This window comes from Ascaphus truei, chromosome 7 (genome assembly GCF_040206685.1).
Source record: "Ascaphus truei isolate aAscTru1 chromosome 7, aAscTru1.hap1, whole genome shotgun sequence".
NCBI lineage: Eukaryota > Metazoa > Chordata > Amphibia > Anura > Ascaphidae > Ascaphus > Ascaphus truei.
The window spans coordinates 15,092,740-15,119,028 of NC_134489.1; the positions used below are offsets into that span (position 1 = coordinate 15,092,740).

Consider the following 26,289-nt stretch of genomic DNA (forward strand, 5'->3'; position numbering starts at 1 on the left):
CGACTACCTCCCCCATTTCAAGTGGGAAATCGGAATACCAAGGTGGGTCCGGTACACTGGTATGGCTGCTAATCAGTATACCTAACATATTTTAAAACCCAGCTGATACACTAGATTCCCCCAACAGCTGCAATCCTTATTAGCCAGGCTATACAAAGTGATCGAGAGAGGCTGAACATGGTAGCCGACTCCGTTTTGCCAGTCCACTAGCGTATAAATACCAGGGACTGCATGGAATGTGAATGGGTTCTAAAAAGAGCCATTATTATATACTCCGTGACCATACATGGCCATCATCGTTTTGAATAAACTGTAGAAGGAGGCGTATTATGCCCATATACAGTACGTGTACTCTATGCGACATGAAGAATTTTTTTTAGGCTATATACACGCTATGTACAGTTTTATTGCAGAATTTAATTTATTCACACCTTTCTTTAACATCTGCTTCTATCAGAGAGGTTTTGTGCTCTAAGTCTGATTTTCTATTATCACCTTAGTGGTATTGAGATAAATTGTATGTGGAGGACTTAGACCACTTAAAAATAGGTACTAGCAACCAATATAGTGCCAGATCTACCCACTAAATCAGAGTATATCACTGTAAGACCCCACTATATAGTACATTGAAATGGTTGTTATTAACTTTCTGCTTTATGTTCATATTTTATACATGTTTGTACGTATGTATGCTTTGTCTGTGGATTGGCCACAGATTTGTTAATACAAATCCCTAATTATTTTTATCAATTACTTATTAAAGTGTTTAAATCACTGATACTAATAACATCACCCAAGTACTGAGTGCATTCTAAAGCGAATCTGTTCTTTTTGTTTATTATTGGGGATACTTGCAAGAAATAGTAAAATACTGGGGAGCAGGGATCAGAGTGCTCTCCTCTTGACAAAATACTAACATTTTAGGAAATACTCATTAATAGTTATCTTACAGAAAAAAAATGGTTTAAAGGTGCAGTCCCAGGTTTTTTGGCAATTAAGCATGTTATTTTTCTTTTGGGGCCACTAAATGGGGATGTGTTTGTCTGTCAAGTGTTTACCTTTATCCTACCCTGCCCTCATCAGAAAGTAAACACACAGATACCCAACAATCTCTGAGAAAGACAATTAAGTTAAGAAGAGGGGTAGTGAAAGTGGCGTTGTTTGTGCAAACTCTCTTGCTGAACATACACACTGGTATTAGATACAATAAAGCAGCCAAATTAAATCAAAACCCTTCCCAAGTCTAAGCTCACCATGTTTACTTAATACATTTTAAAAAGGATTTAAAAATACTTTACACTGTAGATTTTGTATTTTAATTACCAAGGCATTATTAACTCTGAAGTAACACCTTAAACATGTTACTGCCAAGACCCAAATACCATGAATTCTTGGCCCTTCCGTGTTCCTCTTCACCCCAATAAACACAGACACTTTAAATTGGGTTCAAATGGCCACAGCCTTTTATTAAACATTAACTAACACTACTGGACCTGGTAAGCAACCAGCAACCCTGTTTATGCTCAGTGCTGCAACATGACCTACTGAGCACTCTTGCTTCATAACACCTGGATCCCTTTTAGTACACCCCTAAGCCCGCTGCACCTGGCTGTGACCCAAGACCACCTCATTTTAACCTTTTACTTTCCACATTAACCATCTGGGAAAAACTGACCAGTCAGAACCCCTCCAGCAGTGACAAAAGAAACACCAATAACCACCACATTTTGACCATACCTTCTTTCTCATATACAGTATATATATATATTTCATTTTACCCACTGTTGAGTCTTACAGGCGGTGGGTTGCTTCTTACAGGCGGTGGGTTGCTGCTGCGTGGTGCAGCATCTTCCAGCCTTCTCCTGCGTCTTTCCCTCAAACTCTAGTGCCTCCCCCGCCAATGCAAGTGAAAATGACTGCGTGGTGTCAAAAAATGCTGTGTTACCATAACGGGACACTGCATCATGTCGGAGAGGGAGGGGGTTACAATAAGACAAATTATTTTTGGGGGGGTTGTGCAATGGATTTTTTTTGTGTGTGTGATATATATACATACAGTACACTAAACTAAACAAAGAAGGTGCAGGGAATGCAAGACGTTAGAGAAATAATTCACATTTATTAAACATGTTACTGCCTAGCTAGAGCAGTGCTCCATGTGACTTATCTTTGGGGGGGAGGGGGTTCAGATGCCAAACTTAGTCACCCAGCTTGTATACACTGGCGACACACTTTATTCGAGCTCGGCTAGTCCCACGAATTCGGGTATACCCGGGTGTATTGAGGTTTGTGACTGTTTTCTGCCCGAGTGCATTGAGGTATTTTCCGGCAGGGATTGAAGCATTTTATTCCCGCTGGCTGCAATACTGCACAGTACATATATATATACTGCATTACAATTCATGAATTTATGCCATCTGGTAGACACGCGAAGCATTGCAGCCTATTAAATCCTAATCATTATCATTTAACAGATCAGCCGCCCGTCAGCCAGGCATGAACCCAGGCTGGGAAGGCAAATGCAACGGGGCTTGTCAGAGGTGAGGAGCGGCGCATTCCAGGTATCTGCCAGGTACATACTGGGTATTTGCTCGAATAAAGTGTGTCGGTGCAGTATATATATACATATATCATATATGTGTGCGTGCGTGCGTGCGTATATATATATATATATATATATATATATATATATATATATATATATATATATGCAGTAGCTCTCGCGAGACAATCAGTTGTTGCCCAAAAAGAACACTCCGGGTCTTCTTCCGCGAGACAACCGTGTGGTGATTCGGTTCGAGTAGAGGGGATCTGTGAATCTCTCTGTGTTGGTGATGTGAGGGTATTATACTGTCCAAGTGGTTGAACTTAATTGTACGTATTTAAAGTTATTGCATGTTTAATAAATGTGAATTATTTCTCTAACGTATTGCCTTCCCAGCGCTCCTATCTTTGTTTTTTGTCTGATATATCCCGGGTTTATCGCCGGAGAGTTTTGGAGCTGCGGGAGGAAGAGAATCGGGCAAGACTGAAGATTACTGACAAGCGTGGTCTGAACTTTCCGTGGAATTTTTAAATATACATACATACCTACATACGTGACATTTTACTAACAGAATTCAAAATACAATATGCCACATGCTACAATAATCCGCTAATCCTTTCCCCAAAATGAGTGGGCGGGTGGAGACGTTTTCGGGAGGAATTAAATAGCCTACCTTCCCTCCTGCTCTGCCCCTACTTACTTAGACCTCTCCCTTTAGGGCCCCTCATGCCGAGGGTCCTGTCATCCCTCCCCCCTTGGTCAGGGTTTTCTTTAGTACATTAGGATCCTAACATTATATACATAAATACACTTTTATACATTGTCATATTTGGATTAATTGTAATAGTTATATACATGTTACAGTAGATACATGATGGATTGTATTTAAGTTTGTTAAAAGCATTGGAAATACACTTATGTATCAGATCTTACTAAAACAATGAACTGGATTTACATGATCCATTTTGAGTACAGAAAATATTCTTATATGGTTGTTCTTAGAGAGTCAAAATCTCAGTTGGTTTATGGATTGAACAGGGGATTTTGTATATACCGTATAACCCTAAATAAAATGTTGACCAACTAACTACAGTACTATTTTCTGAACAAGGAGCTACACCAGATTCTAGTGTATGACTAACAAGAAGAGCACTTAATGGTCCAGGCTGACCAAAATGTTATCAGTGTTTAAAACAACTATATAATGCCTATGCAAACATACTACATTGTATACTAGCATTGCATAGGATGCCATCCATAAAACTGTGGCCAATTTACTTGTATGTAAAAAAACTTTCTCAGTATAAATTACGATGTAAAAACTCTTTTGTGCCAGAGAAAGTGTTAGGGTGCGGCCAGGGTGAGGAGACGCGCGCCCGTGCTCACAAGGCATGATGTCAGCGTTTGCCCGAGCAGGAGCAATTGGCCATCCTGCTCACTGTGTGCTTGAGCGGTGGGGTGAGGCATACCACAGACGTGTGGGTAGCATGTCAGACTGGAGTGGGGGTGACATCCTCAGCTCCATCTGATTAGTTGTTGTGACTGCTGTGCTCTTATTGGTTGTTAGCCAGTCGTGTGACCGCAATAGCGCTCAAAAAACAAATTTGCTGTCTCCCCGAGCACAGCTCCGGTAAAAGCACACATGCACGAAACAGGACTTTGGACGTGTGCATCAGGTACAGTAACATGTATTTAAAGTAACTGAGCGTCTCCTGACTCTGGCATGGCATTAAGCTGGGGCTATGGTGCCTTCGCCAGCGCGGAGGCGGGTGGTGGCTGGGAATTGACCCATGTGAAGTGGGTGCTTTCCCTGGCCATGGTTGACAGGCCATGAGGGGTGTTCCTAGGGGCGTGCCTTGAGGCTTCACGGAGCTGGTTCGCCCTCATTGGGAGAACCACTCATGTGACCGGCCTGTCGCACCAATAAATCAGTTTCAACTGATTTCTTACGCAACACACCCCCCTTCCTGCTTCCGCGCGCACGCTCCCGCATGCCGCATGGGTGTGATCACTGCCTTAAGGCTGAGTCCCCGCTGGCGCTGAGCTCGCTGAGAGGGCGGTGCTTGGCGAGGTGACTTGCATATATATATATATATGCAAGTCCCTTCTCACTCGATGCGCCTGTGCGTATGCGCGTGCGCACACTCTCGCCGGCACTCGGCGCTTAGGTAAATCATTTTTTTTTAACTTTCCCGCTCGCTCAACTATTCGGCAATGCCCCCTTCCCCCGCCCCCTCCCCTCGCGGGAGCGCGAGCAGGCGCAGGACACCCGGAGTGCCAGCGCGCTCAGCGCCAGCGGGGACTCAGCCTAAGGCAGTCTGATTACTCAGCGTGCGTATGCCTCCGCACGGTCTGTGGCACCATGGCCCCAGCCTTAGAGAAGCAGTTCCTCCTGCCTATTTATTTATATTACCAGTTCTTCCACCTACTGGAGATTAGGGGGTCTGTTTCTTCTTCTCTAGATTTTTCTTAACGCTTTTTAAACTGAACATAATCTGGCAGCTACTTTGTGACATACAGTAATTCTCTTGTGATGAGACTGCTTCTCTGAGCAAGCGAGAATAAGCAGGAGGAGTTGCCATGGGGACACTAGTGAAGGCATTGGACAAAAATGTAAGCAAAATCAAAAGCAGATAGGATAAACAATGAGGAATAAAGTTGGTTATGTGCTTTAAAGAGCATCATATGAAGCTTATTTTTGGAGGGCACTACACCCCTTTAGCGTGGAATGAAGGACAGCTGGTAGGGGCGGGGAATATTTCCAAACCCGCTCATTTCTGGGGTCAGGTCTAATTCTGCCACATCCACTGGGGATCTGAGGGTGAAGTTCTGCAGTATTGTAGTTAGGAAGAGGAAGAGCTCCATCCGAGCCAGACCCTCTCCAATGCAGATCCGCTTCCCTGGGGAGAGGGAGAAAGAGGTGGAGAGGAGGGAGGGGGAAGTATAACAATCACTGCATGTCTAGTACAGCTCTAAAAATAAAGAGAGACATACTGTATACTGTACGGATGAGTAGTCACATTAAATGTCTCTATACGCAAGAAAGAATATGTTGATCACAATTAGCTTTATAAGGTTTTGTAATTTAGAAAGTGCTCAAAAGGGAGTCAAAATTCCAACCCAGAGGTGGCTGATTATAATTTCAAAGTGATATAGAATTATAGAACACAATATTATACATTATTCCAGCCTAGAGCTGCATTAATATCTCTGAAATTTATAGTGCGTAGTGATGGAGCCTTTTAAATGAATAAAATGCTGCCTACAGTATATATAAAATATTATAGAATATTAAATGTAAGATTTTTTTGATAATGGGGACTTCACAGAGAAATACATGCTTTCTGATGGTAGAATGGGAAATGTTTAAGATTTTAACAGATGTTGCTCAGGTGAATATTTTAAGCATGAGCAGGTACCTGAAGAGAAAGGCATGAACCCTTCATTCTTGTAAAATTTTCCATTCTCATCCAGGAAGTGGCCGGGATTGAACTGGTTCGGATGTTTAAAGTGCATTGTGTCCCGCAGAACTGAGCTGAGCATGGGGTATACTGTGGTACCCTGAAAAAGAAATCGGCACACAGATCAGAGTGACAGAGACAGATCAGAGTGGCAGTGATACAGGGAAGTGACATTGACAGATCATAATGATAAAGACAGATCAAAGTGAAACTGACACATACAGTAGTGACAATGACATATCAGAATAACATTGAAAGATTATCATGAAAGTGCAAGACTATTGTGACAGTGACACAACATAGTGGCAATGACAGATAAAAGTGAGCGGCAGATTTCCAGTAGGTTTCTTTCTTTTGCTTCTTGACATAACAATAACAAATAACAATAATACAAGTAAACAAGTAATAACAAATATTCAAGTCCTGGAACATTTGGGTAACAGTGATCATAACATGGTCTCATTTGAAATAAATTATCAAAAAATAGATTTCTTGGGTTCAACAAAGACCTTAAACTTTAGAAAGGCAGATTTTAATAAACTGAGGTCTAATCTAGTAGTAATACAATGGGATGATGTTTTTGCAGGGAAAAATGTAGAAGATAAATGGACAGTCTATAAAACATTGTTAGAAAAGCACACTTATCAGTGTATACCCTTGGGAAATAAGTATAAAAGAAATAAGTCAAAACCAATGTGGCTAAATAAACAGGTAGGGGAGGAAATGGACAAGAAGAGGAAGGCGTTTAGATTCTTTAAGTCAGAAGGGACGGAGATATCGTATCAGAATTATAAGGAATGTAACAAAAATTGCAAAAGGGCAATCAAATTAGCAAAAATGGATAATGAAAAAAGGATTGCAATAGAAAGTAAGGTCAACCCTAAAAAGTTCTTTAAGTACCTTAATAACAAAAAAATGAGAAAAGAAAATATAGGACCCTTTCTGTGTGAGATGGTAGGCAGATTATTGGAGATAAGGAAAAAGCTGAGGTATTAAACAAATTCTTTGCCTATGTGTTTACCAGGGAAGAATCAAGTTCAATAGTAGTGCCGCAGGAGGAAGCCACAACCTCCGTATTAATGAACAATTGGTTAACTGAGGAAGAAGTTCATAAGCGAATTGAAAAAATCAAAGTAAATAAGGCACCTGGCCCCGATGGCATACATCCAAGAGTTCTCAAGGAGATAAGCTCATTAATAGCCAAACCATTATATTTAATATTCAAGAACTCCATTTCCACATGCTCAGTACCACAAGATTGGCGTAAAGCAGATGTGGTGCCTATATTTAAAAAGGGAGCTAGATCACAACCGGGAAATTACAGACCTGTAAGCCTGACTTCAATAGTAGGGAAACTACTTAAAGGTTTAATACGGGATAATATTCAAGAATACCCAATGGGAAACAAAATTATTAGTAATAGTCAGCATGGATTTATGAAGGATAGATCTTTCCAAACTAACTTTATTTGTTTCTTTGAGGAGGTAAGTAGGAATTTAGACCAGGGTAATGCAGTTTATGTGGTCTACTTAGATTTTGCGAAGGCTTTTGATACAGTTTCACACAAGAGGTTGGTGTACAAAATAAAGAAAATTGGACTCAGTAATAATATATGCACCTGGATTGAAAACTGGTTAAAGGACAGACAACTGAGGGTTGTCATAAATGGAACTTTTTCAGGTTGGGCTAAAGTCGTGAGTGGAGTACCTCAGGGATCGGTACTGGGACCCCTGCTTTTTAACTTGTTTATTAATGACCTTGAGGTTGGGATCGAGAGCAAAGTCTCCATCTTTGCTGATGATACTAAATTGTGTAAGGTAATAGAATCAGAGCAGGATGTAATTTCTCTTCAGAAGGACTTGGAGAGACTGGAAACGTGGGCAGGTAAATGGCAAATGAGGTTTAATAGATAAATGTAAGGTTATGCATTTGGGATGCAAGAATAAAAAGGTGACTTACAAATTAAATGGAGATATATTGGGGGAATCCTTGATGGAGAAGGATTTAGGAGTGCTTGTAGACAGCAGGCTTAGCAATAGTGCCCAATGTCATGCAGTAGCTGCAAAGGCAAACAAGATCTTATCTTGCATCAAACGGGCAATGGATGGAAGGGAAGTAAACATAATTGTGCCCCTTTACAAAGCACTAGTAAGACCACACCTTGAATATGGAGTACAATTTTGGGCACCAATCCTAAGAAAAAACATTATGGAACTAGAGAGAGTGCAGAGAAGAGCCACCAAATTAATAAAGGGGATAGATAATCTAACATGAGGAGAGGCTAGCTAAATTAGATTTATTTACATTAGAAAAGAGGCGTCTAAGAGGGGATATGATAACTATATACAAATATATTCAGGGACAATACAAGGAGCTTTCAAAAGAACTATTCATTCCATGGGTAGTACAAAGGACTCGGGGCATCCCTTAAGTTTGGAGGAAAGGACATTTCATCAACAACAAAGGAAAGCGTTCTTTACAGTAAGGCTAGTTAAAATGTGGAATTGATTACCCATGGAGACTCTGATGGCAGATACACTAGATTTGTTCAAAAAAAGGTTGGACATCTTTTTAAATGGGAAAGGTATACAGGGATATACCAAATAAGTATACATGGGGAGGATGTTGATCCAGGGATTAATCCGATTGCCAATTCTTGGAGTCAGGAAGGAATTTATTTTTCCCCTTAATGGGGTTTTTTGTTTGCCTTCCTCTGGATCAATAAGTAAGTATAGATATAGGAAAAAGTATCTGTTGTCTAAATTTAGCATAGGTTGAACTTGATGGACCTATGTCTTTTTTCAACCTCATCTACTATGTAACTATGTAACATGTGCTTAAAAATTCCTATGGATGATGGAACAATAGATGATGGTAACATAGTGTAGCCCCTGACCCTTTGGGCTACAGTGACCCCCTTACCTCTGCACTCACCTCTGTGGTGGTCGGAAGAGTTGTGGCTGATTGAGGGGGTGAGTGCGCATGCACGCGGTTTGCCTGATGTCTCGGGGGTGCGCGGGGTTCATGGCCGGTGCCGGTGTGGTGTCGGGGTGGCGAGTGAGTCGCCAAGGGTGTCTAGAGGATCTTTGCGCAGGGCGCCGCCATTTTTAGTTGGGTCATGCATGCGCAGTGAGTTAAGAGATGCGGAGGCCCTCAGTGAGTTCACGCATGTGCAGAAACAAGCGCGCAAAGGCTGGACAATCAGGGAAGGCTATTGGAAGGGACTACAAGTCCCATGAGCCTTAGGAGCACCCACCTGATACCAGGGAGCCAATAGGGCTGGAGAGATCCCTGGAAACAGGATAAGGATATGAGTCACAGAGAGCAAACAGTCAGTATATGCCAGGCAGGGATAGGGGACAGAGGGTCCGTGCAGAGAGGCAAGTAGCCTATGCACTAGGCCCGCATACCCCCTAGGCCCCATATAGGCCCCAAGTCATTCCATGAGTTTGTGGTTGCTCCAGGGACAGGCACTAGTATAGGGAACGGATCCCTTAGCAATGCAGGATAGTTAGGGACACAGCGGGTGCTGCAATCCCTGAGGAGAGGTCTGGAACCAGGCCTCTTTAAAGACAGAGAGAGAGTCATCATCTGGGTGGGACCACCCCTGACGATGTCGTAGAGGAGTGTGGATCGACGGATACTAAAGACTACTGTTTCAGAAAATGTACCCTTCATAGATGCCCCCTCTGGCAGTAAAAAAAAGTTAAAAATGATCTTTTCCTTTTTGTGTAAATCTATAATGAGGTGCAGGGATCTAGCCCCATTATTAAATAGTTAGGTACAGTAAAGGGGGAACGGCCATTACCTTTGGGATGACAAAGTCCCTGAAGTGAACGTCACGCATCGCTGCATGTGGAAGTCCCATGGGGAGGATATCTATGAATCTCTGGATCTCGTGAATCACTGCATCTGTGTATGGCATGCGGGACCGATCCTCTACACACGGGGCGCGGTTTCGACCAATGGCCTGGTCAATCTCTTTCTGGACGTGTTCTGTATGAGCGGAGAGGCAATGAGGAGAATGGGAAATAAAGATGCCTCTGATTTAAAGTCTAGGACTTTGAGTCAATCGTGGAGTGACCAAAGTGACCGAAAGAAAATGACCTGTTTAATGGTTATAGCGTCAGTCCATGTAGGACACAAATAATCGAATGACAGTGCTGTGTTTAATAGATGAGAGTGTCAGTCCCACATACCATCTGATGACATTTACATGTTTTAAAAGTGAAAACCAGACTGACATCTTTATAAAAAAAAAAACGAATCTGTGTGTCATCATTACAATAACAGATGTGCTTTAGGGCTGGATTATGATGCACTGAGAGGCATGTGACATTTCTGTACTGTTAGCCAAGATTAACGTGCGGTGACAGAGCTGTGTGTGGAGGGGGGGGGGGACATACTGGAATAGCAGGTGTACTGACTGGAATGAGATGCAGTTACATCTGTGTGGGTATTGATTAGCCGTTGAAAACATAAAGCGAGTGGGAACTACAGTATGTATCTACATAAATAAGTGTGTTTAGAGGCTGCAGTCTGTTAGACATACAGATGCAGCGGCCGTTATTCGAACAAATGTTGAAATGGAATTTCAAGATATGCCCGTGATCCTCATGAGCTGTGCCAGGGCAGACTAATGGCCCACCGGAGTAACACAGCAGGTGTCCCTGCTGTGTGAATCCTACCGGGGTCTGCCGTTATGTAATAGACACCCAGTAAGAGGCTGAATCAGTAACTCTAACTGCGCTCCTCTCGCAGGCGATCGCTGGGGTTTTATTATTATTCTAACATTTCAGTAATGTAGCAGGGGGTCTCCGGAGCTGAGCCACATTGGTTTCAGGTCCGGGGACCCCTACTTCCCGAGATACAGGCCCCCTTATGGGGTGCCGGTATCCCCATGTTAAAATCCTGTGGGTCACGTGACCGTAGGATCTAAACAAGGCAGAGGGATACCGGCACCCCATACCGGGGCCTGTATCTCGGGAAGTAGGGGTTCCCTGAGGCTGAAATCAACTTTGTTCAGATCAGGAGAACCCCTGCTCCCTCACACTAGTATCAAATACAACCCCCCCAAATAAAAAATCATTACCTTAGCGGATAGCTGCTAAGGTAATGAAGCTGCTTACATTTGAATTTTATTCAAAGTGTGCGTGAGCAGGGGGTCTCCTGAGCTGAACAAAGTTGATTTCAGCCTCCGGGACCCCCTACTGCCCGAGTTACAGGCTCCGGTATGGGGTGCCGGTATCTCCACAATGTTAAAATCCACGTGGGATGTAAACAAAGCCAAGGTATACGGCACCCCATTCCGGGGCCTGTATCTTGGGAAGCAGGGGGTCCCCGGACCTGAAACCAATGCGGTTCTGGTCCGGAGACCCTCTGCTCATCTACACTAGGAATACAATTTAAATGTAAAAATATTTACTGTAATAAGCACCAATACCCCACCCACCCCCTGTGTCCTCCATAAAACCATGATTTATTATTTTACACACAGGATGGGGGTCCCCGGTGGTCCCGACGGGTGTCCGCAGGCCCCACAGTGCACCCCGTGGGGTACCACGGGTGTGTGGTGGTCTCCGCTAGGTTTCGTGGGCCCCCACGGGCCCCCGTGGGCCCCAATGGAATCCATGGGTGGTCCCGTGGGTTTCTGGGGGTCCCCGGGTCATCCCCACAGGTGTCTGGGGCCCATCGGGTGGTTCCCACGGGGTCTGGGGCCCTCGGGTGGTCCCTGTGGGTCTGTAAGGCCCCCGGTTCTTCCCCGCAGGTGTTCCACGTGGGTCAGCAGGTGGTACCCGTGGGCATCCGGGTGTCCTCGCGAGTTCCCACGGGGTTTGGGGGCCCTTGGATGATTCCCATAGGTTCTCCTGAGCTGAACAAAGTTGATTTCAGCCTCGGGGACCACCTACTTCCCGAGATATAGGCCCCGTTATGGGGTGCCAGTATCCCTCTGCCTTGTTTAAATCCCACGGTCATGTGACCCACAGGATTTTAACATGGGGATACCGGCACCCCATAACGGGGCCTGTATCTTGGGAAGTAGGGTGTCCCCGGACCTGAAACCAATGCGGTTCAGCTCCGGAGACCCCCTGCTACATTACTGTAATGTTAGAATTTTAATAAAAACCACGTGATGGCCTGTGAGAGGCGTGCAGTTAGAGTGACTGATTCAGCCTCTTACTGCGCGTCTATTACAGAAAGGCAGACCCCGGTAGGACTCACACAGCAGGGACCCCTGCCGTGTTACTCCAGCGGGCAATTATGTCTGCAACTGACCATCTCGGATCCACCACGCGGCGCAACACGGGATGTACCAAGGTAAATGTTCGAATAATGGCCGCTGCATCTGTAGGTCACTTCAGATGTGGAGGATATTGTTTGGCAAATAAAAGATAGAGTGGTGTAGAAAAACACAGACTGTGATATATTATTATAATCTGTGTGCCAACTACTCTAACTTCTCCCCATGGAGCAAACTATGGCAGACGGGACTAAATTGGATCAAAAAGCTTTGATACATAGATGCATTGTGAAAATGCCCCAGTTTTGCTCCACAATTGCCTTGATACATATATATAGCCGAGATAGTAGTTGGTACTTCAACTTAATTGTATAGCTTTCACAATGCTATAATTCAGTTCTAGAAGTTGTAGATATGCCTGCAGACAGTTTAACATGTTCTACACCTGGCTCCATGTACCTTCCACATCAGGGTGCTTCAGAAGGATCATCAGACCATATCGCAGGGTCGTGCTCACAGTCTCTGTCCCAGCACCAAACAAATCAAAGGTGGTGTTAATTGCGCCCTCCATGTGAAACTCACTCTGTGGCATGTCCTTTTCCTGAGGCAACAGATGGAAAGAGAAGACAGAATCCTATGAATCAGAGACAGATAAGGCCTAGTCTGCCCATTTTCTTTATGCCTTCAAAATGATTCCAACATATTTAAGATTCTAGACTTCCTGTCTATGTACAAGCAGAATCATTTTTTAAGTTCCCCTGGTGTCTCCAACAATCATTTGCTGTATTAACCCCCCGCCTCTACCAGTAGGCAATTCCATGCACTCTTTCAGTGAAGGACTGTGACGGTAGGGCGTAGCCGGCCTATATTAATAAAGGTGGGGCCCGGCTGGCTGCCCCTGAAACCATATGGCAAGGGCTGAGAGTGTCAGCTCCTGGGTCTAATATTATACCTTACTGTGTTGCCCTGTAATTTTGTTCCCCTTATACTGTCCCCCATAGGGTTATAAGCTAGGAACTGTGTGTGTGGGGTTAACTGTGTAAGCCCAGTGGGCTAGTTAATGCATTATCTGTGTATTCCCTTTGACCGTGCAAGCTTATAAGTGGATTGCCTTGTATGGGTGGCTTCTTATGAGAAATAGCAGCATGGCAGAGACTTCTGGAACATGAGGGAAAAGGGGGGATATTTTAACCTGTATTGCCTGCCAGCAAGGTATTAGAGCTGGTGTCTTAGAAAAGGTTTTAGAACCCCCACATTATAGGTGCAAATGGTGGAGTGCAAGCTCTTGTGTCTAAATGTTAGTTTTGCTGTGTTTTAAAACTACAATGCATTTTGTGTTTGTCCTGTGGGAAAAAAATAGTTTGGTGACAAAAGACAGCAACATGGTAATTAGCATGTCAAAGCAAAAGGCTCAAGTTATTGTATTCCTTGTGCAAAACCAGGTAGGTTTGTGCATATGGCCAAGGGGAGGGGAACCATTTGGTTTACAGGATATCTGTCTTTGTTCCCTCCAGACTGGTAGGAGCTTTGACAGCAGGAAGTATGGGACTAGCTAAAAACATCCCTGTACTGTATGTCAAAACTCATAAGATTTCCATTGGCGAAGTTTTTAATCTTTTCCTCCTATGAGTGCGTACACAATCTCAATCCCTGCTGTAAGTGGCTATCAGGTCCCTCAGTGTCTTAGGTAGGCAAGCCAGCCTATATAAGAGCGTGCAGTAAAGCAGCTCTCTCTTTCGCCTGCCTATATTCATGATGTGAAGACACGCTGCTGATGGGCCTCTCACCTATGCTTCTGAGTGAAAGAGCTATTCACACAGAGAAGCATTGGGGTGGAAAGGCCTAGCCAGGAGGCTGGATTCCGGTCCAGGAGTCCAGAACCAGGGTCCTATCAAGGTAAGTAAGCCTTTGCTGAAGCAGGTGCCTTGCAACTAGGAAAGGGCTAGATCTCCTTCCCAGACCACAGTATGTGTATATTCTCTGTTTTTTGTATTGCTGTGTGTTTCTGAGGTCTTATCTGAATAAACCACAATTTATTTTATTGCCTGTTTTGCCTTGTGACTGATCCCCGAAATATAAAGATGTATTTGGCCTGGTCTCCCGTGACAAGGACTTCCTTACATTTCTCCTGAGCCTTCAATGAAGGACCTCTTGTTCTATACTTCTCTTTTAGTTAATCTTCAAAATATAAATGGCAGACTTGTGCTTTTCCAGATGAAACAGAAATCCATGTCATAAATGCAAAATTAAATATGGCTTCCTCCAAACCTCCAATAAGAAAATATAGATATTTTTAGAAAAACGTATTGTATTCTAGAGAGAAAAAACATACAAACAGTCTGAAAGAGGATTTAAACTTGCTTGATTAAATAGGAGAAAATCTGTGTTTTGGCAATTTGTTATGGATCTTTATCTTTTCTTTATCTTCTAAAGGTCCACAGCGAGGGGGAAAAAATTGCATATTTTACTCCTAAGCAACCCCTTTTTGTAGTCTCCATAAAGTGCCAGTATAATGTGGTCATGCGCTAAGCCAGGGGTGCACAAACTTTCCCCCCTGCGAACCCCTGTCTGTACTCCCCCCTGCTCGCACCCCCTCCTTACCATGTGTCTGGTGTCAAATGACGCCCCAGGGTCCTTTGATGCCACGTTGCCACAGCGACACGTCGCCAGAGACAAGGTAAGTGAAGTTGCTGAGGCCTCACGTGATCCCCCAGAATTTCATTTAAATGCCTTGGAGAATAGTGCGGGGCCTCTACAACCGCTACGCCCCCCACTAAAAAATCTCACGTCCCCAGTTTGCGCACCATTACTCTAAGCATACCCAGTCTTGATATGAAGGCTAAAGGACCTGCAATGTACAGCTTGTAGGAAAGATGGGAGATATGATAGAAACGTACTAATATATCAAGGGTTCAGCAAATTGCAGGAGGGATACATATTACAGAGAAGTGCTAGAATAAGAGGTCATGCTCTGAAGCTGGAGGGTGGCAGACTTGGGGAAAATGTGAGCGAGTTCTTCTTCACTACAAAGCTGGTGGATTTATGGAATAGGCTCCCAACAGAGGTGGTAGGGGCAAATATGGTAAGGGAATTTAAAAACAATGCTTGAGATAGACACAAGGCTATCCTAAATATAAAAGAAAGCCATGGATCAAATAGGTTCTGAGGATTTACCAAATAAAGTATTGAAAAAGGGAGACTGGTTGGGTCCAATGGTTAGCTGCGGTCAAATTCTATGATTTTTGTGCACCCATAGAATTCATAATTTCTTATACAAGAGCTTTTAATTGGCATATTACTTAAAGATTTTTTTTTTAACATTTTGAGCTCTTATTTTTAAAATGGTTGTGCAAATAATACTGACAGAGGGGAGCACCTTATTTTAAACTAAATGTACAAAGCAGTTCAAATAACTCCTGTGGGTTCAATGAGTCCACAGTCACGCCTGAGGTTACAGCATAAGCATCAAGGCAAAAGTGCAGAGCATAGCCCATTTTAAATATGTGTGTACATGATGTAGGCTGTACTTACCTGTTCCATTTTGATGAGGAAACAGTCGATAAAGTCCCTGGGGGAGCTTAGATCTAGTGTCTCCTTATGCATTTTGATTTTCTCAGCAACAAACGCCTGAATGCCATCGACGGCATTGAAGAGCTTGTTATGGGGTCCTGGTAACAGCGCCATGACTTTCGGAAAGGTGTTATAAATCTGTGAAAAATGGAAACCGCTTGATCATGTAACACTGGCATTTTTTTTTGTTATGGTATGTCTCACACAATACCAAACTGACATGATTGTAATGAGCCATAACACAACCGCAAATACTGGAGGTCCGGTAGCACTCTGGTGCTGCTGTACCTCTGGCACTGTAACGGTTAATTTTTTGTATATGTGTCTGAGTTTTTATATCTCTTTAAGTTGAGATGTTGTATGTGTGTAAATGTTTATTTACATAGCTCCAGCAATGAATGCAGCACCTTACAGAATAAAAATACAAAGAGTATAGCAAAATAATATACAATGTTTCACAAGTTTTAAAGTTTAAGTCCCTGATAGGCCCAAAGTGACCTAATGACAACAACGTCTTTTAAGAAGAGAGGAGGCAGCACAGTAGATATCTTGTAAGTGGGAGTTAGAGAAGGTAATAAGGCAGGAGGAGAGGTGGATATCGAGGTCAGATGGAGTTGGCATTTATGGATATAGGGATGAGGGCTGAGATGTACAGTAAGAGAGGGCAGCATCATTGAGAGCGTTGTAAGTAACTAGGGTTTTAAATGTAATACTAGAGGATCTGGGAAGCCAGTGTAGGGATTTGCATAGTGGAGCAGCAGAAGTGGACCAGTGAGTGAGGTAGATTAGTCTGGCAGCAGCATTTTGGATGTATAGGCGAATGAGGGGAATACCAATTAGAAGGTTGCAGTACTCAAGACGGGACAAGATGTCAGTGAATTAAGATTTCAGTTGCATCATGAGTGAGAAAAGGTTGCATCTTAACAATATTACGGAGGTCGAGCTGACACAACTTCGTGAGGGCTTGAATGTGAGGAATGAAGGAGAGGGCAGAGTCAAGTATCACCCCTAGGAATGGGGTTTGGTGTATTGATGAGATTTTAGTAATATTGACAGTGAGGGAGAGTTTGGGTGTTGGGGTGACAGTAGAGAGGGGAAAGATTTTTGGATATGTTAAGTTTCAGGTAAAGGTGGGACATCCAGGAGGAGATTGCAACGAGACAATTTGTGACATGGGAGAAGAAAGAGGGTAGAGGTCAAGGGAGGATAAGTAGATTTGGGTTTCATGAGCTTAGAGACGATATCAAAAGTCAAAAGATTGTATTAGTTCACAAGGTGAAGAGGTATTAGGTGAGAAGAGCAGAGGACCAATGACAGAGCCTTGTGGAACCCCAACAGAAAGAGGGAGTAAAGTGGAGACACTGGAGAAGGAAACACTAAAAGAGCGGCTGTATAGATAGGACTTGAACCAGGAGAGAGCTGCGTCACACAGAAACCTATGGAGACTAGGCTGTGCTGGAGAAGGGAGCGCTCAACAGTGTTTAAGGCAGCAGAGAGATTCAGGAGCTTTAGTAAGGTTAAATTACCCTTCAATTTGGCTATGAGTGGGTCATAGGCCACTTTTGTTAGGGCTGTTTCGTGGAGTGTAGAGAATGGATACCAAAATGTAAAGACTCAAGCATGGAGTTGGAGGAGAGAAAGTGTATCAATCGGTTGTATACAAGCTTCTCAAGTAACTTGGAGACAAAGGGGAGAAGAGAGATAGGGCTGTAGTTAGACGGGGAGGCTTGATCAAGAGAGGTCTTCATTAAAATGGGTGTGATTAGTGCATATTTGAAGCAAGATGGGAATACCCCAGACATGATGTTAAAAAGGTGTTACGGTGTGGCTCAGTGGGCCAGAGAGGGAGTAGAGAAGATGTGAGGGTGATGGTGAGATGATGAGTACGGAGACCTCCTCTTCAGTCACAAGAGAAAATGAGCTGAGGGGGTGATTTAGGTCTGCGAAGGGAAGTAGGTGTTTCTTGTGGAGCATGACATGAAGATATGTTATGTCTGACAGACTCTATCTTATCTGTGAATTAAGTAGCAAGGTCTGGGACCATGAGGGTGAAAGGGGGCGAAGGTGCAGTTGGGCAGAAAAGGAAGTGTAAGGTGGCAAATATGCATTGAGGGTTAGAAGACGGAGAATGAGAAGCCACCAAGTAGGTTTGCTTGGCAAGGAAAAGGCAGTGTTCTAGGTGGAAAATAGCAATTTATAGTGGAGGAAATCAGCTTTGGAGTGTGATTACCTTCAGTAACGTTGAGCCGGAAGCAGTCACAGTAGAGCTTACACTATGTGCCATGGTAGTGACGTAAGTTGTCAGAAGCAATGTGTGGTAGATGGAGCTGTCTTGTCTAAGGCTAAGGCCCCGCTCCCAGAGTCAGCGCACCTGCGCTGCTGACAGGCGGTGCGCTGAGATACACAGACCGCGATCTGCGGTCTGTAGGGAGCGGGAGCCGGAGCTGGAGGTGGGCGGGAGGTGGGAGGTTTGATCGGGAGGTGGGCGGGAGGTGGGAGGTTTGATCGGGAGGTGGGCGGGAGGTGGGAGGTTTGACAGGGAGGGGGGGCGTGGCTTGAGCGGAGGGACCCGCTACTCTCCCCCCCCCCTCCCTCCACGGACTCGGGCTGGAGCTGGAAGGTAAGTTTAAACACACACACGCAGGCACTCATTCATACACGCGCACACACACACACAGGCAGGCACTCACACACTCATACACACACACACACGCGCGCACACACAGGCAGGCACTCACGCACTCATACACACACACACACACACACAGACAGAGGCAGGCACTCGGGCACACACACACACAGACAGGCACGCACGCACTCAGACACACACACAGACAGGCACGCACGCACTCAGACACACACACAGAGAAAGGCACTCACCTGCTTTCACTCCACACTCCTCCCCGCTCCCCGAAGCCTCTCCTCCTCCCGAAGCCTCCCCTCCCCATTGGCTCACAGCCACACACGTCACGCGTCAAAGCTAGAAAACACCATTCTCTGGTGTCTCCAGCGGCTGACGCGCTACAGCGTGTAGTCAGCTGTGCAGCCAGTGGGGACCGGGACCGGCTCGCGAGGATTCCCCTGCTGGTGGGGAACTCGCGACCCGCCGCCCGCGCCAACGAGCGCAGCGGGACCGAGGCCTAAGGCTGATGAAAGTGTACTGTAGTATAAAGTGGTTGCAAGGTCTGGGCAGGAAAGGTTGCAGATGGGAGAGATGAGTGGTTGCAAAGATGTTGAAAATTGGAGTGGGCTAGAGCAGGGGTGAGCAAACTTTATGCCGAGCCCCCCTTTTCATCCCTCTGCCTGATGTAATCAAAATCACATGGAAAAAAAAACCTTTATTAAACGGTATACAATGTAAATACAAATATGTCTAAATACTTATTTCAACAGCTCGTGCTTGCAAAATTAGGCTGTGTCCACGCTGCCGCTGAGAGCGGTGAAATCCCAACTCTCCACGCATGAGCGCAGGGTGTCCTGCATAATTTTGCAAGCACGAGCAGGGGGGGAGGGGGAGGGCGTGGATCGGGGCTATTTTTTGTGTGTGTTTGTGTGGCTGTGTGTGTGCATTGACTGCTGCTGAGCACATTTCAAAGTCAATTTTGTTTGTCTCCCCAAGCGCCAAGCTTTGGAAAGTGCACGCCCCCAGTTTGTGCACCGCTGCATTCAATCACAACACACACATCACACACTAATATCACAACACACACAATCACAACCAACACAGACACAACACCCACACTCAATCACAACACCCACACACACTCGCTCACAACACACACAGACACAAAACACACACACTCAACCAACACAGACACAACACACACCCACAATCACAACCAACACAGACACAACACACACATTCAATCACAACACACACACTACACCCTCATATCACAACACACACAGACAACACACACTCAATCACAAAAGACACACAGTCACAACTCACAATCATAAGTCACACACTTTCACCTGGGGGAGGAAGTACTACTGTAGGTATACATGCTGCTGAAAACTGGGACGAGTAACAGAGGAGGAGGAGGTGATGTCTGTGTGCAGGGATGGCCCCGCCCCCGCAGCAAGGCCCCGCCCCTGCAGCTAGCCACAGCACAGAGAAGCAGCAGCATGGAGCTTTTGACCGCCCGTGCACAGCTCTGCCCGCCCCCAGGTTTCACTGCACGCTGACTGCGCCCCCCCTAAATAATCTTGTGCCCCCCCCAAGGGGGTGCGCGCCCCAGTTTGCGCACCGCTGGGCTAGAGCATATACAGTAGGTTTCTGTATATGCATGTGGAAGTTGGTGTGGTGGAGGGTTCAGAGGTTAGAGAAGGAGAGGTTGTCCACTGGGAGAGATCAATATTAAATATTTGATGGGCAACTGAAGTGGCTCTGGCTTTGTCAATATTTTAAAGTCTCCAAGTATGATAGTAGTATGCCAGAAGAGAGTGAGAGAGGAAGTCAGGTGGGAATGTTGTCAAGAAATTGTGATGTAGGTTCAGTGGGACAAAAGATGATAGCATGATGGTGGGAAAGGGGGGAGGGAAGAGATGAATTGCGTGGACTTGAAGGATGAGATGGAGGAAAAGGGGGGTATGACATGAAATGTGTAGCATAGGGAAAGTAGTTTGCCAACTGCTTCACCCTGTCTATTTCCTGGTATGAGGGTGTGGCTAAGGGAGAGACCACCATAGGAGAGTACAGCAGTAGAGGTGGTGTCTGAGGGGGTGAGCCAGCCATTACCAAGGTGACCTAGTAAATAGTGAAATGTTTATTGGGTTATGTAGTAATATCCCCTTAAAGTAGATCCCTCTTTTTACCTGTCCCCAAATGGAACTGATCCCTCGGAAAGTTTCATTGAAGAGATATAGAAGTTTGAGGAAGTCCTTGTCTTCATACTCAAACCGGTCTCCAAATACCACCGAGCAGATGACATTTGCGACAGCCTTTCCAATATAGAAAGTGGGATTTAGGGTTTGGCCTGGGGGTAAAAGAGATGCCACATAGATAAAATAGACATTTTTTGATAGAGGGTTGAGCAAAGCAATGACTGCTTAATATTTCTGCTTTCGTTTTACAAGTAACAATTTCTTAGCATCGAAACTGCACAGATAACATGTTTCCACCCTAATGTAGTTTAAGAAGAACTGAATATGCAGTTGATAATTTCACTCTCTATATATGTACAGTATGTGTTCTGTATTCTTCTCTTCAAGCATACCATTCAGGTCAGGGGTGGCCAACTCCAGTCCTAAAGGGCCACCAACAGGTGAGGTTTTCAGAATATCCCTGCTGCAGCACATGTTGTTAAATGAGTTGAGCCACCTGTGATGAAGAAGGGATATCCCAAAAACCTGACCTGCTGGTGCCCCTTGACCACTGGAGTTTGCCAACCCTGATTTAGTTGATATATTTATTGATAATTTTGTATATATATGTAAAAGCCACTATAGGTGTATATTTAGCCTAAGGAGTGTGTAACAGGGGACTTACAGTATCCCTGTTCACAAATGTGCCTCTAATCCAGCAGTGTGGTGGTTAACTTCTGGTAGCAAATTAACAAACACCACCTGCCTGATTACAGGTGGTAGAAAAAGCCTGCCTTTGAGACAGGAAGTGACTCCTTAGCTCATACGTGTGAGCTGACCTTTGGAGACAGAGCAGAGGTTCTTGAGTCTCCCAGGAGAGACTGACCAAGAGAACACAGATCTCTGGAGCTGACAAATAAGACTTCTAAGCCTGGATGCTGACATTTTCTGTGCACACATGGGTGCGGTTCCAGGAGAGCAGAGAAGCTTACTCTACAGCAGCTAACAGATAAGACTTTCATTCTTAAGAGACTTCTTATATATGCTTTTTCATGCTATGTGTTTGGGGGCTGGAAGACATGCTTAACTTAGGGAGTTGTGAATTAATTGCATAGTATTTCACTAGAAATACTCCCAAGTGAATAGAAGCTTTGTCCCCCCTCCCCCCCCCCATTCTGTTTGGATGTTTTCCTGATGAAAAGGAAAAGGCACAATAAAGCCTTGTTATAATTTCACCTTACAAAAGTCTCCAATTGTGTACCTCTGTGAACGTCTGTCTACAGATTGATACTTATTTTGTCTGTTTGTATGCATTAATATATATATTTAGCAACATGGGGGGATTTGGGGCACACACTAATCAGGTAAAATCAAAGTGCTGGAATGGGTGCTGCTGTCTAAGTACAACGCAAGTACTGTATATAAAAAGATAAAGATAGGCACACCAAAAAATTATACAAAAGTGTGTACATCTAAGCTACCCTCTGGAGCCTTTCTCAAGAGGGTAGCCAAAAGATTAAGGCATTAAAACATTTATTATAATATTCTTTTTAGGTGTGCCTGATATATATGTATATATATATATATATATATGTGTGTACACGCACATACACACGTGTGCACACACACACACACACACACACACACACACACACACACACACACACACATATATATATATATATATATATAAATATATACATACACACACGTACATACTCAAGCACATACGTGTACATGCACATACACACGTGTGCGTGCACACACATATACAGTATATACACATACGCACGTACATAGGCAAGCACACATGTACGCACACACATAGTGTATGTACGTGTGTGTACACACTGTGATACCATCAGGTATCTCTAGCTGCTGGAACAGTGCAGTAAGTTTGCTTCCAGCTCACATAGAGTTAATCCTCCCTGGAATGGCTGTTGCAGCTGCTGACTAAATAATCAGGATGTACACCCTCAGTGAATAAGTAAGTGTTTAAGGCAAACACAGAGTGATGCCATGTGAGAGAGATTGCTGCCAGAGAGACTGTTTTCCCCAGAGAATGGGGGATATAGATGTGCTCCCCAACTGCGGAATCTGGTATAGAGGACCTACAGAGGAGAGTTTCTCTGAGCTCAGCTGGGGCCGAGTTCCCCTAAGAAGGAAAGAACGCAAGACCGTGCTGAAGCAGGGACGTCTTCTCCATATGGACTAAGATAAACAAAACCCTTATTACTGTATGCAGAGACTGGGTTACATTGTTACATATGCCAGGGCATGTTTTGGCTTGGGAACCAGTTTAACTGGCCATGCAGTTAGTGCGGGAGAAAGCTATTGCGTAGTTAGCTTTCCTTAAGGGAATAGGAGTTATGTGTATGTGTTATTTTGATTTGAAGGGACGGTGGGTCTATTAGCATATGATTAAATGCCTGTAAACCCCATGTAAGAGAAGTACAGTGTTTCCTGCCTTTACCTGGGACTAAAAGATGCTACAACGTGGTGTGGTCATCACAACACGTATGTACACACACACACACACGCACACTTTTACACACAACCATGCACACATATTCTATATTTCTTTTACAAATAAATAGGATATCCATTAAAACCTTTCGCTGGCAATCTTCTCTGGCAGCAAAACGGTTAAGTGGGTAATTGTGATGGATGTGTTCTGTGTGAATAGTGCCCGCTGTCTTCTCAAATCAGTGTGATTCTTGCCTGCAAGGATGAAGATGCTTTCTCTTAGAGTGACATTGCTTAAAGGTATTTTTTTGTATAGATTGTGTCTAGGGAGGCTTGCACTGTTGCTGTCTAGTACAGTATGTGTTCTCTTGCTACACATTTTCTAGGTGAGTTATAGAGAAATATCTGAAGTGGACCCACTATTTGTCTTTCTGAACTCTTCTGTAAGAAAGCGTGCCTCCTCCTGAATCCTCTCCTCAATGCTCCTCTTCCCCATCCCGAAATTCCTCAGGGTCATTAGGGAGAAGCGTCGCATCTGCTTCCAGCGCTCCCCATTACTGGAAACAATCCCTGATAGACAAAGAAATGGTGGTGACTTAGTGACCGCAGGGCAACACACAGACAAAAGGAACATTACTTTGTACCTCCCACTGCAGATTTGACAGTGACATATTGGACCTATGATATTAATTTGTCCCTTCCATCTAGTGGTGCCAAACAGAAGGCACCTACAGTATTTGTCTGTCCTTCGGATTGCAGGGTGACAGTGACACAGACATGAGGGACATATTAGTCTGTCCTCCTGACTGGAGGGTAACAAAATGTGACAGAAACAGAATGGACCTATTTGTTTCTCAGTACCATTAAAGGGTGACACAGTAACACATGAAGAGAGGAGTAATCCAGGCACACGGTCTTCTCTTTTAGAAATGTATTCAGCCTTTGCTGAATAAATTTATAAAAGAGAAGACCGTGTGCCTGGATTACTCCTCTCTTCATGTGAATCTATTTGGGACATTTTCAGGACCATTTCTCCTATTCGTGAGCACTGGCAGTTGACACTTTTTTACATACAGATGAGACATGTGCCAGATAGATAGCTGCTCTACATGACACAGCAACACAGATGGAAAGGACCTGTTAGTCTGTCCTTCCCACTGCAGGTTGATATAGTTACACAGATAAAGGGACATACAGTATGTCTCTCCCTCCCAATACATGGGACACAGTAATACAGACAGTTTCCCATTAGTCTTTCCATCACACTGAAGGGTGATGCAGGGATACCAAAAAAGGGGATGTATTATCCTGCCCCTCCCACCACAGGGTGATACAATGACACAGACAGAACTGTCCTATTAGTCTGGCCCTCTCACCTCATATTTACAGTCATGTACAGTACTCGTGCTCGATGTAAGGAGAGGTTTCTTGCCCTGTTCTATGCTATACCCAGCATCATTCTGTGCTAGCCACTGCATGAGACATAATGAACCAATTGGTCAGACTTGGCATGTTACTTGGCATATGTCCTCTCTCCCAATCGGTTTATAACAGAGGGCAGCTTTTGTAAAACACAAATCACATTGAATCTCACCATGGCCTTTGCTTATTTTATCCAGCAACGGCATATGTCCCCGGGCGCTGAAATCCTCACCATGGTCAATCAGAGCCTCTTTCACTGCGTCACAGCTACACAACACTACGACAGGCTCTGGACCCAGGTGAATGGTGTACACTGGGCCGTACTTCTCACTTAGCTTTAGATACAGAGAGGAAAAGTAAAGGGTCTTATTAATATTTGGTCCTCGGTTGTGCTGATTCTTTAAACCATTAAACATGTCAATCTCATGAGATCTCATTTGTCCTACATAGGACTGACTCTTTAACCTATTAAAAATAGGGCAGTCATTAGGTCACATTGTTCCTATGTGGGAGTGACCCATTCAAACGTGTGAAGCTTTGTTTATTAGCTCCTGGAACTGTTTGTTTTATAATTCCTTAAAGTGCTGCGTACACTGGTGGCTCTATATAAATAGGCATTACCATACGTTCAAAGCAAAGAGATACAAAAACTCCCATATGTAAACAAAGTGTTCCTTTATAGTCATGTGATAGCTCCGCTTCTATTTCAGTCGGTCAGACTGCTTCATTTGAATTGTCTACACGATCATGCCCTAGAGAACTGGCACTTTTGCCATGACGAACCTACAGTAGTTTCAATCGGCCACTTTGGCGGATATACTGTAGAACAGCTCCTTATTTATTGTAAGCATTAGATATACAAAAATAAACACATCCCCTGAAAGGGCATGGAGATCTTTTAAAAAAATATAAAAAATAGGGCAGACAAAAGTGATCAGCACAGAAAGCTGCTTTAATGGATCACGATAGATGAAATTAGTGTGCAAATCCTTTCAAAGCTTTCAGTTAAGTCTATAAATGGCTTTAAGCAACATGGATAGAAACACAATCTGTCAGCAGATATGGGGCACTTGGCCAGCCTGTCTGCCCATTTTCCTACTTGCCGTGAAGCTTTGCTGGGTGGCTGTTCCACACTATCCTTTCAGTGAAGAAGGATTTCTTAATGTTTCCCCTGTTCCCCCTACCCTCCAGCTTCAGAACAGGACCTCCTATTCTAGTACTCCACCTTCTATGGGAAATACTTCCAACTTGCCCCTTAATGATACCCTTCAGGTATGTAAAAGTCCCCCCTTTCAACCAGACTGTGGAACACCAAACACATGCTTACTGTACCTTAATAAGTGATGTAAACATCTCTTTGCCATTCAGCTGCAGAATGTTGCCCAGGATGGGCAGGGGTGTGGGACCTGGGGGCAACTTGCCCATACGTCTTTTAACCTGTCCCATGCTAAGAAGCAGGCAGATCACACATGCAACTATCAGCAATGCAGTAGCTCCAAATAACTCCATGATCAGACAGCTCTCTTATTTACCAGTGTATTGCATGTCCTTCTGTGGAAACCAGGTACTTATATAGAGAGTCCTAAAGAAAGGGCTGAATTTGGCATGCATCCATAGCTAGTTACTCAAAAACCAGGTGCCTGCCTACCTTACTGGCAGGTTAAGATAATTTACACCACGATCAGTTGGCAGCTAATCCACAATACAATCTAGATATAAAACCGTGAGTTTAACCTTTCTAACCCCAGAAACCACACAGTGTCCTTTTCTTGTAGTGT

The 26,289-nt window shown here is 44.2% G+C and overlaps 1 protein-coding gene across 1 annotated transcript; it reads right to left on the bottom strand.

The window, feature by feature from the left end:
• Positions 1-1,440: 1,440 nt before the first annotated feature.
• Positions 1,441-26,065, bottom strand: LOC142498731 (cytochrome P450 2C16-like). The gene is made up of 9 exons (XM_075607066.1): positions 25,844-26,065; positions 24,684-24,846; positions 23,510-23,659; positions 20,636-20,796; positions 15,779-15,955; positions 12,707-12,848; positions 9,815-10,002; positions 5,965-6,106; positions 1,441-5,445 (listed from the first exon to the last, which is right to left on the bottom strand). Exons 1-9 carry the CDS (start codon positions 26,018-26,020, stop codon positions 5,264-5,266), a joined length of 1,482 nt encoding a protein of 493 aa, XP_075463181.1. The 5' UTR covers positions 26,021-26,065; the 3' UTR covers positions 1,441-5,263.
• Positions 26,066-26,289: the final 224 nt, after the last annotated feature.

What these genes read in the sequence shown, in the direction of transcription:
- LOC142498731 (XM_075607066.1), bottom strand. Translation starts at nt 26,020, where the DNA reads ATGGAGTTATTTGGAGCTACTGCATTGCTGATAGTTGCATGTGTGATC. An exon ending in AGAGTTCAGAAAGACAAATA is followed by an intron (nt 20,797 to 23,509) that starts GTGGGTCCACTT and finishes TTTTACCCCCAG; the next exon opens with GCCAAACCCTAAATCCCACT. An exon ending in TCAGTTCCATTTGGGGACAG is followed by an intron (nt 15,956 to 20,635) that starts GTAAAAAGAGGG and finishes CATTTTTCACAG; the next exon opens with ATTTATAACACCTTTCCGAA.